At 46.3% G+C, this 19,383-nt stretch overlaps 1 protein-coding gene across 1 annotated transcript in view; it reads left to right on the top strand.

Moving 5' to 3' along the window:
* The window catches only part of LOC111950365 (G protein-coupled receptor kinase 6-like), a 49,236-nt gene that overhangs the window by 5,826 nt on the left and 24,027 nt on the right, over positions 1-19,383 (top strand). Inside the window, 5 exon segments of the mRNA XM_023967874.2 lie at positions 584-679; positions 14,326-14,438; positions 16,128-16,205; positions 16,434-16,534; positions 17,157-17,249. Coding sequence (XP_023823642.2) covers positions 584-679; positions 14,326-14,438; positions 16,128-16,205; positions 16,434-16,534; positions 17,157-17,249 — 481 coding nt within the window.

The raw sequence follows: 19,383 nt of genomic DNA, 5'->3' as shown, positions 1-19,383 counted from the left end.
TGCGACAGAGCCTGGGCGTGAACCCAGAGACTCTGGTGGCACAGCTAGCACTGCGATGCAGTGCCCTAGACCACTGCGCCACCCGGGCGCACACACCATCATATACATATATATTTATATTCTGGACTTTGACACTGCTCGTTCTAGTATTTCTATATTTCTTAGTTCCTTTCTTTAAATTCTTTGGATTTGCGTGTATTGTTTTGTATTGTTAGATGTTATTGCACTGTTGGAGCTAGGAACATAAGCATTTCTCTAAACTCACGATAACATCTGCATAATATGTGTACACGACCAAAACTATTTTATTTTATTTAAAGAGGTAGACTAAAATACAGTAACATTGCTTTTTCTATGTCTACAAATTAATAACCTCTCTGTCTTCTTGACACACACTCCAGGACAGCCATTATATTAATCACCCTGACCCTCTTCTTTATCTTGACGAATCTACAACAGCACTTTTATTCTGAGTGTTTTTAGGGACTGTATGTATTTCTATGGGCCGCTCAAGGCTACTTAGTGTTTTCCCATGTGTTATATTTTTCCTTTGTTTGATTAATCAACCACTGTTCTTTTGCAGGAGGTGGTGGAAACAGAAAAGGAAAAAGCAAGAAATGGAAACAGATGCTTCAGTTTCCCCACATCAGCCTGTGTGAGGAGCTCCGGCAAACTACAGGTACGCTTCCTCTCCTCTCCTCTACTTGCTAGCCCACTGATAGTGTGACAGACCAGGCGGTTTGGTCAAGACGTTTACATAGATCAGACACGGACAGAGTATGATTAGCTCGGTTTCAAGGGTGTTTATTAAATAATAAACCCAAAAAGAAAAGAACAGGTTTCCCCCATGAGACCCTCTCCGGGATACCGTCTCCTGGGCTCCGGGTCTTCCTGTATCCTGTCGGGCACATAAACTCAACTCCCTCGGCTTAGCTCGGGTAACTGTATCCAACCACATGGAAGTCACCTCACTTCCCCTAGTCCTCTCCCTGTGTGCTGCCCCTCTGGCAGCTTTATGGGCCTCGCACAGCTGGTGAGCAATCTGCCCTTGATTACTCACCAGCTCCCAATCAGCCCCAATTAGTCCTGTCCGGAGAACCCGTCGAGACCTGGCACGTCCAGCAGATGGAGCCTATAGCCGGCTATAGTATCCTGCCAGTCCCAGGATGGACTTGACCTGTGTCTTGGTGCGTGGAACGGGCCAGTCACGCACCGCATGAACCATCCTCTCCTGGGGCTTGACGTTCCCCCGTCCGATCAAATACCCCAGGTACTCCACCTCCTCGAACCCCAGCTTGCATTTCTTGGGGTTTGCGGTCAACCCGGCTTGTCTGAGCGCATCCAGCATGGCCTGGAGGCGCGTCAGGTTCTCTTCCCAACCTTGGCTGTGGATGATGATATCATCCAGATATGCCGCTGCGTACTGCTGGTGGGGTCGAAGCACTCTGTTCATCAGCCGTTGGAATGTGGGCGGTGCTCCGTGGAGACCGAACGGGAGCACCCGGTACTGGTACAACCTATCTGGTGTCGAAAACGACGTCTTCTCCCGGGAGGAGGCTGCCAACGGTACCTGCCAATAATCTTTGGTCAGGTCAAGGGTGCTGATGTACCGGGCCTTTCCCAATCGGTCGATGAGCTCGTCCACCCTCGGCATGGGATATGCGTCGAACAAGCTGATGTCGTTCACCCCCCGGAAATCGTTACAGAAGCGGAGGCTGCGGTCCGGTTTTGGCACCAACACGATGGGGCTGCACAATGCACTGTGGGACTCTTCCACGACCCTCATCCTCAGCATAGCCTCCACTTCCTGTTTCACGGCCTCCTTCGGGCCTCCGTAATCCGATATAGCCTCTTTCGTACTGTTTCCCCGGGTCGGGTACGGATGTGGTGTTCAATGAGGGTCGTGCGGCCCGGCTTCTCGGAGAAAACCGCCGTGTTCCGATCGACGAGCTCCCTGAGCTCTTGCTTCTGGGCCGGGTCGAGGTCCTCATTACTCGGGACCTCCACTGGTACCGTTGGCGTCCTTTGTCCCGACCATAACACGGCCAAGGCTGTCCTCTCGTGCAACTTCTTCAACAGGTTCACGTGGTAAATCTGTTGGGGTTTCCGCCTCCCCGGTTGCCGTACGCGGTAATTGACAGGTCCCAGCTTCTCGATCACCTCGTATGGTCTGTGCCATGTTGCCAGGAACTTACTTTCGGCCGTGGGGATCAAGACCAGCACCCTGTCTCCCACCTGGAATTCTCAGGGCTGGGCTCCCCGATTGTAGACCTGGGCTTGGGCGCGTTGGGCCTTCTCCATATGTTCCCTCACGACTGGCCATATGGCTGTCATCCGCTCTCGCATTGTCTCCACGTGCTCTACCACGCTGCGTAAGGGGTTCGGTTGGGCTTCCCACACCTCCTTGGCGAGGTCCAGTAGGCAGCGTGGCCTCCTCCCATAGAGGAGTTTGAACGGGGAAAACCCAGTGGAAGATTGGGGTACTTCTCGGATTGAGAACATTAGGTGGGGTAGTAGCTGGTCCCAGTTCTTCCCGTCCTGCTCGATGACCTTCCGCAGCATCTGTTTGAGCGTTTTATTGAAGCGCTCGACGAGCCTATCCATCTGCGTTTGAAAAACGGAGGTCCAGATCTGCTTGATCTGCAGGAGGGCACACAACTCTTTCATGAGGCGGGACATAAACTCCGTACCTTGGTCTGTCAGGATCTCGTTCGGGATGCCCACCCGGCTAAAGAGGTGGAACAGCGCCCGGGCGATTCCCTTGGACACCGCCGCCCGTAGGGGAATGCCTCGGGATACCGGGTGGCATAGTCCACTATTACCAAGATGTACCTGTGTCCTCGTGCAGACTTTACCAGGGGTCCCACTATGTCCATGGCGATGCGTTCAAAGGGCACCCTGATTATTGGCAGGGGGACCAGAGGGTTTCGGAAGTGTGCTTTTGGGGCAGTGAGTTAACACTCCGGGCAGCTGCAAAAGTAGTCTTCCACGGCCCTCCTCATCTCGGGCCAGTGGAACCGGGCGGCGATCCGTTCCCAGGTCTTCTCCTTTCCCAGGTGCACCCCCAAAAGGTGCGTGTGGGCCAGCTGAAGAACGGTTCCTACGTACCGTCGGGGCAGCAACAATACCCCTCGAAGTTCCCCCTGTTGGCGCGACACCTGATACAAAAGGTTATTCTTAATTTGTAAATGGGGGTATTGCCAGTCACTCACCCCYGGAAGTAGCTGTCCATCCACCGCTATCACTTGGGCGGTGGCAGCTTTCAAATTCGGATCCTCCCACTGGGCCGTCCCGAATTGTCCCCTCAGTTGGCCCCCCATGGGGGTCTCGACTGGCTCCTCGAAATCGAGGAGGGGGAGGCTGGGCTCCTCTTCCAGTGGTTCCCCAGGGGGTTTGGGTTCCGGCTCCCCCTCCGACTCCAGACCCGTAGAGTCAAGTTGGTTAACCGGCGGCTTCCGGGCCGCACAGGCGATGGGTCGTCCCCGCTCTCTTCTTCAGCTGGCTCGTACATTCTTCCTCAACTCGTGTCCCAACAGCTCCCTTGTGGCGTCAAGATCTTGGTCCATACGGTGGGATACCGTTTTGTGTCACCGTGAACACAGGAAATGGACATCTCCCTACCCCGTTCATGCTCCTGGTTCAGCAGGCTCGTGGTTACRAGCGTAACCATGCTTCCGGAGTCTAATAGCTCTTCCGTGTCGTGTCCGTCAACCTTCACCGGGACATTGGGTGCAGTTGACTCGTGGTGCGCCCAACAGAAGGTGACATAGTTCACGGCGTGACCCACCTCGCCTCTGGGGCTAGCTGATGGCATCGACTCCTCTCGAGCCGGGCAATTGAGCCGGGCAATTCCAGGCAATGTGCCTCCGGGCGCCACAGTCAAAACACCTACTTTGGTCTCCCTCTACCTGGGGTCGTCGGTGTCGGGTCGGCCCTACCCCCGCCGTCTCTCCACGGGTTTGCGGTCCTTTGGCCCTGCCGACTGTCGGTTCGGGGTACACTGCGGTGGGGCTGTCCTTCCGTCCCTTCGGACGGGTCGCCGACTCGTCCCGGCTCCCACTCAGCAGTGCCTGAGTGTTCTTCTGCGTCTCCACTGCTTTCAGGAGGCCCTCCAAGGTCTGGGGTGCGCATAAACTCGCTGCACTCTTCATGTCATGGGGTAGCGCCCGTAAGAAGCGATCCAGGACCACTTTGTCGAGGATGGATAGGGTGGATACGTCGGTGAGGAGCCATGCCCTGGTGACGCGCAGTAGGTCGCTCATCTGGGCTCGGGGGGGAGGTGTCGGGTATGAACCTCCAGTCGTGGAACCGTTGAGCCCGATGGGCCAGACTGTACCCGTAGCGGCTGAGTATCTCCCGTTTGAGTCTGTCGTAGTTATCCGCCTGTACGTCATTCAGGTCCCAATACGCCTTTTGGGCATTCCCAGAGAGGAACGGGGCCAGCAGACTTGCCCACTGCGGCCTTGGCCATCCTTCCCGTCGTGCTGTCCGTTCAAATATACAGAGGTAGGTTTCAAGGTCATTGTCTTCCGTTAGCTTGATTAAAAACTGGTTGGGATGTGATCCAGGAGACGCTCCTCCTTGCAGCTTCCTGACTTCCTCAACGAGGCAGACGTTTTGTAGTCGCTGTTCCTCCAGCGTTCGTTCCTGAACCACCTGTTGTGCTTGTTGGGCCCGGACGAACTGAGCTATCAACTCGTCCATGCTGGTACTGTGTAAACCCTGATCTGACCACATTATCAGAGTGCCCGCATTCTCTACCACTTGTGGCAGACCAGGGGGTTTGGTCAAGACGTTTACATAGATCAGACACAGACAGAGTATGATTAGCTCGGTTTCAAGGGTGTTTATTAAATAATAAGTCCAAAAGCAAAGAACAGGTCTCCCTCATGAGACCCTCTCCGGGATACCGTCTCCTGGGCCCCTGGTCTTCCTGTATCCTGTCGGGCACACAAACTCAACTCCCTCGGCTTAGCTCGGGTAACCGTATCCAACCACATGGAAGTCACCTCACTTCCCCTAGTCCTCTCCCTGTGTGCTGCCCTTCTGGCAGCTTTATGGGCCTTGCACAGCTGGTGAGCAATCTGCCCTTGATTACTCACCAGCTCCCAATCAGCCCCAATTAGTCCTGTTCGGAGAGCCCGTCGAGACCTGGCACGTCCAGCAGATAGAGCCACTGCCTCGTGATGTAAACTCCATCTGTTACCAGGCCTCGACGAGTCTCCCCCTGGTGGCTGACCCGCCACAATAGATATACTGAACAAAAATATAAACGCAACATGCAACAATTTTACTGAGTTACAGTTCATATAAGGAAATCAGTCAATTGAAATAAATTCATTAGGCCCTAATCTATGGATTTCACATGACTGGGAATAGAGATATGCGTCTTAAAAAAGGTAGGGACATGGATCAGAAAACCGGGCAGTATCTGGTGTGACCACCATTTGCCTCATGCAGCGCAACACATCTCCTTCGCATAGAGTTGATCAGGCTGTTGATTGTGACATGTGAAATGTTGTCCCACTCTTCAATGGCTGTGTGAAGTTGCTGGATATTGGCGGGAACTGGAACACGCTGTCATACACACCAATAGAGAGCATCCCAAACTTGCTCAATGGGTGACATGGCTGGTGAGTGTGCATTTTCAGCTTCTAGAAATTGTGTACAAATCCATGCGACATGGGGCTGTGCATTATCATGCTAAAACAAGAGGTGATGGCGGAGGATGAAAGGCACGCCAATGGGCCTCAGGATCTCGTCACGGTATCTCTGTGCATACAAATTGCCATCAATAAAATGTGATCTTGTTCCTTGTTCGTAGCTTATGCCTGCCCATACCATAACCCCGTCGCCACCATGGGACTCACTGTTCACAGTGTTGACATCAGCAAACCACTCGCCMAAACAACGCCATACATGTGGTCTGCGGTTGTGAGGCCTGTTGGACATACTGCCAAGTTCTCTAAAAAGACGTTGGAGGCGGCTTATGGTAAAGAAATGCAACAGGTCTGGTGGACATTCCTGCAGTCAGCATGCAACTGAAATGACTGCAACACTTATCAAAGAGCTGCAGTTAGTTTCAGAACGGGTGGCAAGGAATAAGTTAGTCCTAAATGTTTCAAAAACTAAACGCATTGGTATTCGGGACAAATAATTCACTAAACCTCAACTAAATCTTGTAATGAATGTGGAAATTGAGCAAGTTGAGGTGACTAAACTGTTTGGAGTAACCCTGGATTGTAAACTGTCATGGTCAAAACATATTGATTTAACAGTAGCTAAGATTGGGAGAAGTATGTCCATAGTAAAGCGCTGCTCTGCCTTCTTAACAACACTRTCAACAAGGCAGGTCCTACAGGCCCTTTTGTATTACTTTGCATTATAGATGTGGACTTCCTGACGGGCCCCAAGTGGTAAGGGTAGAGAACAATACATCCACTACACTGATCCTTAACACAGGGGCCCCTCAGGGGTGCGTGCTCAGTCGCCTCCTCATGACTGCAGTCGCCACTCATGACTGCATGTCCAGGCACGACTCCAACACCATCAAGTTTGCCGATGACACAACAGTGGTAGGCCTGATCACCAACAACGATGAGACAGCCTATAGGGAGGAGGTCAGAGACCTGGTCGTGTGGTGCCAGGACAACAACCTCTCCCTCAACGTGATCAAGACAAAGGAGATGATTGTGGACTACAGGAAAAGGAGGACCGAGCACGCCCCCATTCTCAGCGACAGGGCTGTAGTGGAACAGGTTGAGAGCTTCAAGTTCCTTGGTGTCCACATCACCAACAAACTATCATGTTCCGAACACACTAAGACAGTAGTGAAGAGGGCACGACAAAGCCTATTCTCCCTCAGGAGACTGAATTGATTTGGCATGGGTCCTCAGATCCTCAAAAGGTTCTACAGCTGCACCATCGAGAGCATCCTGACTGGTTGCATCACTGCCTGATATGGCAACTGCTCGGCCTCCATCCAGGACCTCTATATCAGGCGGTGTCAGAGGAAGGCCCTAAAAATTGTCAAAGAATCCAGCCACCCTAGTCATAGACTGTTCTCTCTGCTACCACACGGCAAGCGGTACCGGAGCGCCAAGTCGAGGTCCTTAACAGCTTCTACCCCCAAGCCTGAACAGCTAATCAAAGGGCTACCCAGACCCCTCTTTTACGCTGCTGCTACTCTGTTTATAATCTATGCATAGTCACTTTAACTCTACCTACATGTACATATTACCTCAATTACCTCGACTAACCGGTGCCCCTGCACATTGACTCTGTACTGGTACCCCCTGTATATAGCCTCGCTTGTTATTTTACTGCTGCTGCTTAATTATTTGTTACTTTTATTTTCTCGTTTTTACTTATCTATTTTTTTTTCTCAACTTCTTAAAGCATTGTTGGTTAAGGGCTTGTAAATAAGCATTTCACTGTAAGGTATACATACACCTGTTATATTCTGTGCATGTGACAAATAAGATTTGATTTTAAATGATGTACTGTTTTATCTTTTGTTTTATGTGTGATGTAAGTGCCTTAATGTGTTTGGACCTCAGGAAGAGTAGCTGCTGCCGTGGCAGCTAATGGGGACCCCTAATAAATGCAAATACAAATACAAATTGCACGCTCCCTCAACTTGAGACATCTGTTGCATTGTGTTGTGTGACAACACTGAACATTTTAGAGCGGCCTTTTTATTMTTTTATTGACTCAAGCACAAGGTGCACCTGTGTAATGACCGTGCTGTTTAATCAGCTTCTTGATATTGCTCGCTAACAGGGATGTAAAGAAATTAGTGCACAACTTCTTTCGTGTTTGGAAAATTTCTGGGATCTTTTATTTCAGCTCATGAAACATGGGATCAACACTTTACATGTTGCGTTTATATTTTTGTTCAGTTTAAATTCATAGTAAAAGTCCCAAACACAAGAGGGAAAAGCTGCACTCCACACTCAAATACAGTCCCTTCAGAAAGTATTCACACMCATTGACTTTTTTCACATTTTGTTGTGTTATAGCCTGAATTTAAAATGGATTGTTACGGCAAGCCTAGATAGTAAAAACAACTCACATAAAAAGTTACATGGACTCTGTGTGCAATAATAGTTTTTAGCGTGATTTTTGAATGACTACTTCATCTCTGTACCCCACACATACAGATAATTGTAAGGTCCCTCAGTCGAGCAGTGAATTTAAAACACAGATTCAACCACAAAGACCACAGAGGTTTTCTAATGCCTGGCATAGAAGGGCCCCTATTGGTATATATATATWTWTTTTTTTAAAGACAAAAAGCAGACAGGAAATATCACTTTGAGCATGGTGAAGTTATTGATTACACTTTGGATACACCCAGTCACTACAAAGATACAGGCGTCCTTCCTAACTCAGTTGCCGGAGAGGAAGGAAACCACTCAGGGATTTCATCATGAGACCAATGGTGACTTACAGAGTTTAATGGCTGTGTAGGAGAATATTAAGGATGGATCAAAAACATTGTAGTTACTCCACAATACTAACCTAGTTGACAGAGTGAAAAGAAGGAAGCCTATACATAAAAAAATATTCCAAAACATGCATCTTGTTTGCAACAAGGCACTAAAGTAATACTGTAAAAAAATGTGGCAAAGCAATTATATTTTTGTCCTGAAAAAATGTGTTGTCTTTGGGGAAAATCCAATACAACACATTACTGAGTACCATTACTGAGTCTCCATATTTTCAAGAACAGTAGTGGCTGGATCATGTTATGGGTCATTCATGTCATTCTAATCGTTAAGGACTGGGGAGTTTTCAGGTTAAAAAATTAACAAAAATGGAGCTTAGCACAGGCAAAATCCTAGAAGAAAACCTGGTTCAATCTGCTTTCCACCAGACACTGGGAGATTAATTCACCTTTCAGCAGTACAATAACCTAAAACACGGCCTAAAACAAGGCCAACTGTACACTGGAGTTGCTTACCAAGAAGACAGTTAATGTTCCCAAGTGGCCGAGTTACAGTTTTGACTTAAATCTGCTTGAAAATCTATGGCAAAACTTGAAAATGGTTGGCTAGCAATGATCACTATTGGTAGATGGGTAAAAAAWWWWWWTTGAATATCCCTTTGAGCATGGTGAAGTTATTAATTACACTTTGGATGGCATATCAATACACCCAGTCACTACAAAGATACAGGCATCCTTCCTAACTCAGTTGATAGAGAGGAAGCAAACCATGAGGCCAACGGTGACTTTAAAACAGTTACATAGTTTAATGGCTGTGACAAGAGAAAACTGAGGATGGATCAACATCATTGTAGTTACTCCACAATATTAACCTAATTGACAGAGTGAAAAGAAGGAAGTCTGTACAGAATACAAATATTCCAAGGGGTCAAGGGGTATGAATACTTGATGAGGGCACTGTAAGAGGTGGAAAAGTCTCACAAAACAATAACTAGAGGCTGAGATTGAAGTTTGTCCACTGTAGATCTGAGAAGGGGGATACTAAGTCAGTTGCACAACTGACTGCATTCAACCCAAAAAGTTTCTTCCGCCTTTAACCCAACCCCTCTGAATCAGAGAGGTGAGGGGGGCTGCCTTAATCAACGTCATCAGCGCCCAGGGAGCAGTAGTTGTTGGGAGTTAACTGCCTTGCCCAGGTGCAGGATGGCAGATCTTTCCAGCTTGCCAGCACAGGGATTTAGTTACTGACCCTTAACCGCTAGGCTACCTGCCGCCCATACACTGGGTCTGACAGAAGTCAAGTTGGGGTTGGTGATGACGGACTGTGTTATGTTATGAAGTAGTCTGATGGCACTTGGCCATACAGTGCTTTCAATGGTGGAGGAAATCCCCACCTCATCCCCTCAAGATAAGAAGCATACTGTATGTATAATTTAGTACAGTTGGAATGCAGGCCTGTATAATATGCGTCAGTTATCMTATTATGTAATCAGGAGTCATTATTCAATCATCCCATTATTTTGTTAGGAAGTACATTAGTTATTGGCTATTTTGTGCACAAAGAAACATACAGTATATTGGCGTTGTGTTTATGGCGATTGACAATCTTATATTTGTGGCTGGTGCTGCTGGTGGTGGTCAGGAGTTGCTGAACATGGATTCACACCAACGCAGATCAGCTAACTGCACAGGATTTTGTAATCATGGGGCTTGCATTGTATCCTGTGGAACACGTGAATGATGAAGATAGGCTGCTGTGGTAACTTTAGTTTTTCTCTTTTCCGATAGTTTAGAGGCATTGTCGGCAGCTTCTCTAAAGCGGCACAGAGAGGGTTTATAAATCCCTCTCATCCATCGCTCTTTCAGATGGATGATTATGAAGTGAATCCTGTTTAACCTGTAAATGCTGAGTGCATTTTATCATTGACTTCAGCCATGAAGCAGAGGCAGACATAATGTAACCATGCTTCAATTTGACCACAGAGGAAGCTGTGGCCTGGGCAGAAAGAGGAAGCTGACTCGCATGTTTGTTTTAATTCACTCTGCCATTCAAAAAGAAAATGGTGGCAAATGTTTATAGGTCACTGGTTTGGAACACAAAGTAGACACAGAACACACACAGTTTTGCTGTGAGATCTCACTAACGATAATTGAAACGTCTTACAATATGTAGATGGTAAGGGAAAAAGTGTTGCATATTTGAGTGTTTGTTCTGCAGCAGTTCTAAGAGATTGTGTTTTGTATGAAACTAATGCAGTCTAAATTAAAGTAACACAATTAAATATAAGTGGAAGCTCAAAGCCCAAACTTTAGGATGAGATGGCTGTTTTCAAGGCTGTCGTTACAGTATTTAGCCTACACCCAGTTTGGGGCATTGTTACAACACCAGGTTGACACTATTGACTCATTGCAAAATGTCACTGTGTCAAACTAGGGGCAAACAGTGGGATTGTGGCTCCTCTTCCTAGTTCTTACCTATTTTGTTCATAAGAGTAGAACAATTGTATGGATTTGAGCCCAATTTCTGAAAATAGGCTACTTTCCTCCATTGGTCAGGGTCAAACAGTAGGTTGGGAGGTGGTGGTGAACAAAGAATGAAAAAAAATATTAAGGTTAAAGGAAATCATATGATTTCCTCATTATTGTCATTTATCTCCATAAGGCAGGAGATTAGGTTGAGATGCATATCACTAGGCTGAGGCTCCTGGCCAAGGGCCTTTTGGTTTATGACTCCAGCTCCTATTGTGGCCTTCCATACATACAATAGACACATTGATTGTTCTCAAATCTTTAAAAAAATTAAAAAATAAAAAATCCTACAATATGATTTTCTGGATTTTCTTTTCTCATTTTGTCTGTCATAGTTGAAGTGTACCTATGATGACAATTACAGGCCTCTCTCATCTTTTTAAGTGGGAGAACTTGCACAATTGGTGGCTGACTAAATACTTTTTTGCCCCACTGTATATACCAATAGGGCCCCTTCTATGTGAGGCATTGGAAAACCTCTGTGGTCTTTGTGGTTGAATCTTTGTTTGAAATTTGTATATGTGGGGTAATTGTATATGTGGGGTAATTGTACAGATAATTGTATATGTGGGGTACAGTTAAACACTATTATTGCACACAGAGTGAGTCCATGCAGCTTCTTATGTGAATTGTTAAGAACATTTTTACTCCTGAACTTATTTAGGCTTGCCATAACAAAGGGGTTGAATACTTATTGACTCAAAACATTTCAGCTTTTCATTGAGAATAAATTGGTCAAAAAATAAATAATCTACATAATTCCACTTTGACATTACGGGGTATAGTGTGTAGGCCAGTAACACAAAATCTCAATTCAACCCATTTAAAATTCAGGCTGTAACACAACAAAATGTGGAAAAAGTCGAGGCGTGTGAATACTTTCTGAAGGCACGATACATACAGTACAGCATAGGGCATAATTACAGGCCTGAGTGGATGACATGTGGATTTCTCTCATTGTTCCCTGGTGTTTACCCTCACCAGATGCTGTCTGATACACAGCGACAGAGAGAAAGCCACCTCCCCCTGAGATTGTGCGGGATAAACACAGACAGGCGGCCAATTACCAATGCAGTTTGCACAGAGTGTAGAGAAAGAGAGCGAGAGAGGGGCTCAGGAAACCCTCAACGTCCATGTTTACCGGYGAGGCTTGACAGAGAAAAAGAGTCTGATGCCCTCAGGAGAAAACACATGCACACCTCCAGTTTATTTTGTGTCCTTCCACTCTCCCAGGAAACTAACACCACTTTACCACCCAACGGGGCAGAGAGACACGAGAGACACTGACTGAAATCCCGTTTCTCATTTCCGCTCCTCTTCCTCTCCCCTCCTCCTCCCAGGCTTCAGCCCTAATAAGGGATCCTCTAATCTCCATGGGTGGCCTGGAGTAACCATCCAATCGTCCGGCAGTCAATAAAGCATTGTGCACTCTCTGTAACTGTTAATGAGCACTGGCTTCAGGTTTACCACACTGCCGCTCACACTCTCTGCCTCCCTCCTCTCTCCATACATTTTACTCTGTTATCAGAGAATTGCCCCTATTGATAGTCAGAGCAGCAAGCAGAGAGAGAAGATGGAACAAGGCAGAGTGCAGTATCAGGCTATCAGCCCCAATGCAATATGTCGCAGAATCCAAATAGCTTACTGTTTTAATGGCTGTGATCTTGTGGGATGAATTTCACAATTGGAACATCACTACACGGTTTTTAAGAGCCCATCATTGACGTAAACATGAAGCCTGTGGAATCAAGTTTATAGTCGTTGAATTTATTAAATGACATCAAATGCAGTGATGAATTTATTGTCTGACTTCAATTCTCCTCTCAATCTTCTGACTCACATTTTGGTTGAGTCAGGTGGTCTTGTAACAGGGCCAAAAACCATCCATCCATTGAAAGCAACAATAGATGTGAGAAAGGCCAGGGTTCAGAGGGGGATCTGCATGATCTCTTCCAACTATCTTACTGTCAATAGAGCCTCTGTCAAGGACTGAATGAAATTGCATTGTGGCTAATGCGATTATCTCTATGAAACAGCCATTAGGGGGTCAAATCTTGTTTTGTCCTCCTCACCGTTCCATTGCAGAACCCAATCAGAGAGCACATACACTGACAGAGCACATAGGGCCCTATAGATACACAACAGAACCACAACAACCGACAGCTCATGAGCATGTATCAAAATGATTTAGTGGAAAGACATGGGTAGTTCTATTGTTGTAGTGACATTAAAGGGCAAATCTGTAATTTGATCGATGACAAATAAGACATTGTAGACCCAAATAAGAAAAGTGTGTTGCTAAATTAGTCTGCAACATGATTTAAACCTTAGGGTACATCACTGGACATCTCTACAGTATTATCGCATAACAGAATTAACTTCTAACAAAACTAAATGAATTAAGTTATAAATAAACTTAAATGAATTTCATTAAGGCACAGTAGAGCTTTTGTGTTTGAGTAGAGAGCATGTAAGGTAACTTACGGCACATATAGGCCTAACACTTCCAAAACAATGTATGCTCCTGAAAAATACCAAAGGATGTTCTCCTTTTGCGTATTCAGAGAATGAAAAAGGAACATTCTCTGCCGTCGTCTTTATGAACAGCTAGCTATAGCGGTGTGCATGTGCACGTGTGCTGGTATGTGTCTACAGCTGCTCTTTGGTTACCGAGACGAGCTTGGAGTAGCTCTCAATGTATTTAGTCACGGTTGCTATCAATAACGGCCACCTGCACACGTCCTCCTGGATCCATCATACAGCCTCCTGGATATCCTTTGTGTCTACCTGAGCCACAGATGCAAATCGCCGTTTCCCTCTGGCAATTTGTTATTCACCAGACACGACGCACACGCACACACACACACACACACACACACACACACACACACACACACACACAGGGGAAATGGGGCCTAATAACTTGGATACATGCATACATGTAGAATACCTCTATATATTACTGTTTACATGTGTGAGGAGATGATGGACCATTTCTGTTTAGTTTAAGTAGTTGAAGATGAGATTGTTCTGTGTGTGTTGGGTATGTTTAGGCCTCATTCATTACCATTTCTCCACCTACAGAGAGTGGTTAGGCAGAGGTGTATGGGAATAGTTTGATACCATAGTACTCATACATTTGCTAATATGCTCTGAGTGTGTGTATACAATGTGTTTAAGTGCACAAATGCATTTGAGTAGGCGTGAGCACGTGTATTATGCACAGTATATATTTCTATACATCAGCCCAACTTCTAATGTGTGTTTTTGTGCTTGAGTGTTTTCATTCTACCCTGAGAGAGGCCCTCATTGACTCCCTCTATGTCTTGTCTTGTGTCCTTCAACAGAGAAAGACTACATCAGCCTTTGTGAGCGGCAGCCAATCGGACGCACGCTCTTTCGGCAGTTCTGTGAAACCCGGGCTGAGCTGAGACGCTGTGTCAAATTTCTGGACGCTGTGGTAAGAAAGACAGACAGGCAGGATTAAAACGCTTGTGTTTGTTTTTCCTCGAGATGCACATCTTCAGAAGGACTCTGAATTGGCTTATCTAGATGTATCTCAAGTTCTCAAGTATTAGGGGAAAGTGTAGGAGGGGAGGGAAGTGTAGGAGGGAATGGAAGTGTAGKAGGGAAGGGAAGTGTAGGAGGGAAGGGAAGTGTAGGAGTGAAGGGAAGTGTAGGAGGGGAGGGAAGGGTAGAAGGATAGGAGGGGAGGGAAGGGTAGAAGGGGAGGGAAGGGTAGGAAAGGAAAGGAAAGGAGGGAAGGGGAGGGAAGGGTCGGAGGGGAGGTGAAGGGTTGAAGGGAAGGGTAGGAGGGGAGGGGAGGGGAGGGAAGGGTCGGAGGGGAGGTTAGTAGCTAATGGAATACAGGAACTCGTGACTTCTGGGAGAAAAGTCATTATACCACCCTCCGCTGCCCCTCCCCCTTCCTCTTCTTTCTCAGTGAATGTGCCCCGCGCTACGCTCTTGTGGAAGAATGTTTAGGTCACATTTGTGGTGTTCTTCCTACCCAGTCCCTGGGGGGGTAGAGGGGAGGGCAGTGTTGGAGGGTGAGGGGGGAGTGGGGTAGCCTACCAGGGTGTTTGTTGTTCAGAGCCCCCTCCTAATGGCTCAATGATAAACCTGAACTTCCTATCTCCACCCTGGCTGACCACCGTGGCATTCTTCTAATATATTGTTCTGGAGCACACATATACACACATACACCACACTCACTCCTGCATGCACGCATTCACACACACTCAGTCATGACCTATCCACTTTACCTCCTTCCCTCTAACACATTATAACTGGCACACGTGTATGTTGATCTGAGGAGTGTTGTTGTAGCTAGATCCTCTGGTTTATTAACAAATGCAAAAGCCTACAAGTAGAAAAAGGCTTAATAGGAGGATGCTACTAGCACAGCGAAAATAGTCAATGGAAGTAGAATGATGAATAGATGGCTGACTTTGTGAAATAAGAGATAGCAGACAGTCTTCTCCGACTTCATAAGTAGTGAGCACGTCCTTTTACTGCACTGTCTCCTTCCTGCCTCTCACAGAGCCTGGGCTACATGAGAGAGAGCAAATGAGATTTGAACCGTCTGAACTGTCACTAACCATTATGGACAAGTTGTGCTGCGAGTCCAGCGGACGCACTTTAGAGTGAGKCTCTTAGCGTACTGTAACTCATGCTGCTGGATGGAGGGTGGAGGATGGCATGACACAAGGGCCTGATGCTGTTGTACTTGGCGAGATTTAGGAGTCAACAACCCAGAGAGAACTATGAATCAAAATGGTGGTTAGGAGTGGGACCCAGGTGAGTGACTCTGTAGAACTGTGCTGTAGTGTACTAGGGAGGTACTTACAGTAGGCCTGGGTCGTATTCAGTAGGCATGAAACCAAAAAAAATTATGATGAAATAAACAATGTTCTTATTGGTAATACCTCTTTTGATTCAAAAAGTATTTTTCTATTTCATGCCTACTACAGTGATTTGGTAACGTGGTCCTAGTACCATTAGAGGTTGTACAGAAAGTACTGTGATTGTAGGCTACTAGCTATAGTGGAAAAGGTAGAACTGACCTATTGGAGCAGATATCACTGTACAGGTGTGTGCTTGTGCATCTGTTTGAATAATGTATGTTACTGTTTCTTCCCCCCACCAGGCAGAGTATGAGGTCAGTCCAGATGAGAAGAGGAGGGAGTGTGCTCAGGAGCTCCTAGACAAGTACTTCAGCCCAAAGGTACAGTAGAATAACCTATTCTCAGGCAATGAGTGATTTGATGTCAAATATTCAATAATGTTGATGTGTGGTTTCCCAGACCCAGACTAAACCTATTCCTGGACTAAAAATCACTTTCAATTGAGATACTCCATCGAGCATGCTTTTTAATCCAGGAGTGGGCTTAATCTGGGTCTATGATGTCATATATACGTAATTCACGTTGTATTGTGTTCCATCGCCCTGTAGTCAGAGGATCACATTCCTGAGTTGGGGGAGGACATGGTGGGTCAGTTTACAGAGAGGCTGGAGCAGGAGCCCTGTAAAGAACTCTTCAATGAGTGCACCAGGTGAGTCTGTCTCGAAACACAGAAACACAGTAACAGAGAATACACTAACGTACAGTACTTACTCAGCATATGGGATGTATTCAAGATCAGAAAAGGTCGATATTTTAAGATAATTTCACCATTATTGAACAAAGGAAGTTGGTTAAGAATAAAGGGTAATTTTCAGTGAGTTTTCCTATAAACTGCCTACTGCATTGTGCAACATCCTCTGAACAGTTGTCCACACTAGGTGTGTCAATAGCATGTTGAGGGTATGTGGCTGCTGATGAATATTGTTCTAATTAATCACCCTTAGCCACTTCAATCACCCGCCATTCCGTTCAGCATTGTTTCTATTTTGGAACATTCTCACAACTGTTCCAACAACACTACGACCCTGAACAGACCCTTCGTGTCATTGCTGCCTCTGGTTGTGGTTAATTAATGTTTAGATGTGAACTGATGTTTGGGGTATAGTAGTCAGAGAGATGGGCCCATGGCGTAGCAGCATGGTATATGTGTAGGGCATGGGGGTCTTCTTGACCATGTGACCTGACCAGGAAAAACTCTGGGCCTTAAGGAGGCCCAGTTAGTGGGCTGTCTGTTTTCTGACTGCCTTCTGTCTCTCTGTCCTCTGTTTTAGACTGATCCATGACTACCTGAGTGTGGCTCCCTTCGCAGACTACATCGACAGCATGTACTATAACCGATTCCTGCAGTGGAAGTGGCTGGAGAGGTACAGACAGACAGACAGACAGACAGACAGACAGACAGACAGACAGACAGACAGACAGACAGACAGACAGACAGACAGACTTATAAGACTGAGAAAACCCCTACACAGTGCAAGTAATTAAATGTTACTGTTACTTCACACCGCCTCCATATACAGTGCCTTCAGAAAGTAGTCAGACCCCTTGACTTTTTCCACATTTTGTTATGTTAGTCTTATTCTAAAATTGACTAAATTGTTTTTTCTCCTCATCAATCTACACACAATACCCCAAAATGACAGAACTAAAACAGGTTTGTAGAAAGTTTTTCTAATTTATAAAAAATTGAAAACAGAAATATCACATTTACATAAGTATTCAGACCCTTTACTCAGTACTTTGTTGAAGCACCTTTGGCAGTGATTACAGCATTGAGTCTTTGTGGGTATGACGCTACAAGCTTGGCACACCTGTATTTGGGGAGTTTCTCCCATTCTTCTCAGCAGATCCTCTCAAGCTATTTCAGGTTAGATGGGGAGCGTTTCTGGACAGCTATTTTCAGGTCTCTCCAGAGATGTTCGATCAGGTGCAAGTCCAAGCTCTGGCTGGGCCACTCAAGGACATTCAGAGACTTGTCCTGAAGCCACTCCTGTGTTGTCTTGGCTGTGTGCTTAGGGTCCTTGTCATGTTGGAAGGTGAACCTTCACCCCAGTCTGAGGTCCTGAGCACTCTGGAGCAGGTTTTCATCAAGGATSTCTCTGTACTTTGCTCCGTTCATCTTTCCCTCGATYCTGACTAGTCTCCCAGTCCCTGCCGCTGAAAAGCATTCCCACAGCATGATGCTTCCACCACCATGCTTCACCGTAGAGATGGTGCCAGGTTTCCTCCAGATGTGACGTTTGGCATTCAGACAAAAGAGTTCAATCTTGGTTTCATCAGACCAGAGAATCTGTTTCTCATGGTCTGAGAGTCTTTAGCTGCCTTTTGGCAAACTCCAAGCGGGCTGTCATGTGCCTTTCTGAGGAGTGGCTTCCATCTGGACACTACCATAAAGGCCTGATTGGTGGAGTGCTGCAGAGATGGTTATCATTCTGGAAGAATCTCCCATCTCCACAGAGGAACTCTATAGCTCTATCAGAGTGACCATCGGGTTCTTGGTCACCTCCCTGACCAAGGCCTTTCTCCCCCGATTGCTCAGTTTGCCCATGCGGCCAGCTCTAGGAAGAGTCTTGGTGGTTCCAAWCTTCTTCCATTTCAGAATGATGGAGGCCACTGTGTCTTGGGGACCTTCAATGCTGCAGACATGTTTTGGTACCCTTCCTCAGATCTGTTCCTCGACGAAATCATGTCTCGGAGCTCTACAGACAATTCCTTCGATCTCATGGCTTGGTTTTTGCTCTGACATGCACTGTCAACTGTGGGACCTTATATAGACAGGTGTGTGCCTTTGAAAATCATGTCCAATCAATTGAATTTACCACAGGTGGACTCCAATCAAGTTCTAGAAATATCTCAAGGATGATCAATGGAAACAGGATGCACCTGAGCTCAATTTTGAGTCTCATAGCAAAGGGTCTGAATACTTTTGTAAATAAGCTATTTCTATTTAGTTTTTTTTATACATTTGCAAACATTTCTAAAAACCTGTTTTACCTTTGTCATTATGGGGTATTGTGTGTAGATTCCGCTCAATACGGAAGTGGTCAGATGATGCAGATTCTAAGCTACAGAACTGTTTCGCTAGCACAGACTGGAATATGTTCCAGACGACTGTGACCAACTGGCAAATGTCTTCACTGACATTTTCAACCTGTCYCTGACCGAGTCTGTAAAACCAGCATGTTTCAAGCAGACCACCATAGTCCCTGTGCCCATGAACACTAAGGTAATCTGCCTAAATGAATCCTGACCTGTAGCACTCACGTCTGTAGCCATGAAGTGCTTTGAAAGGCTGGTCATGGCTCACATCAACACCATTATCCCAGAAACCCTAGACCCGCTCCAATTTGCATACCACCCCAACAGATCCACAGACGACGCAATCTCTGTTGTACTTCACACTGCCCTTTCCCACCTGGACAAAAGGAACACATTTACATTTACATTTAAGTCATTTAGCAGACGCTCTTATCCAGAGCGACTTACAAGTTGGTGCAT

Source organism: Salvelinus sp. IW2-2015, linkage group LG23, assembly GCF_002910315.2.
Source record: "Salvelinus sp. IW2-2015 linkage group LG23, ASM291031v2, whole genome shotgun sequence".
In the NCBI taxonomy this organism is placed as follows: domain Eukaryota; kingdom Metazoa; phylum Chordata; class Actinopteri; order Salmoniformes; family Salmonidae; genus Salvelinus; species Salvelinus sp. IW2-2015.
The sequence above is the reverse complement of the archived record's forward strand: the minus strand, read 5'-3'. Positions and strand labels throughout refer to the sequence as shown.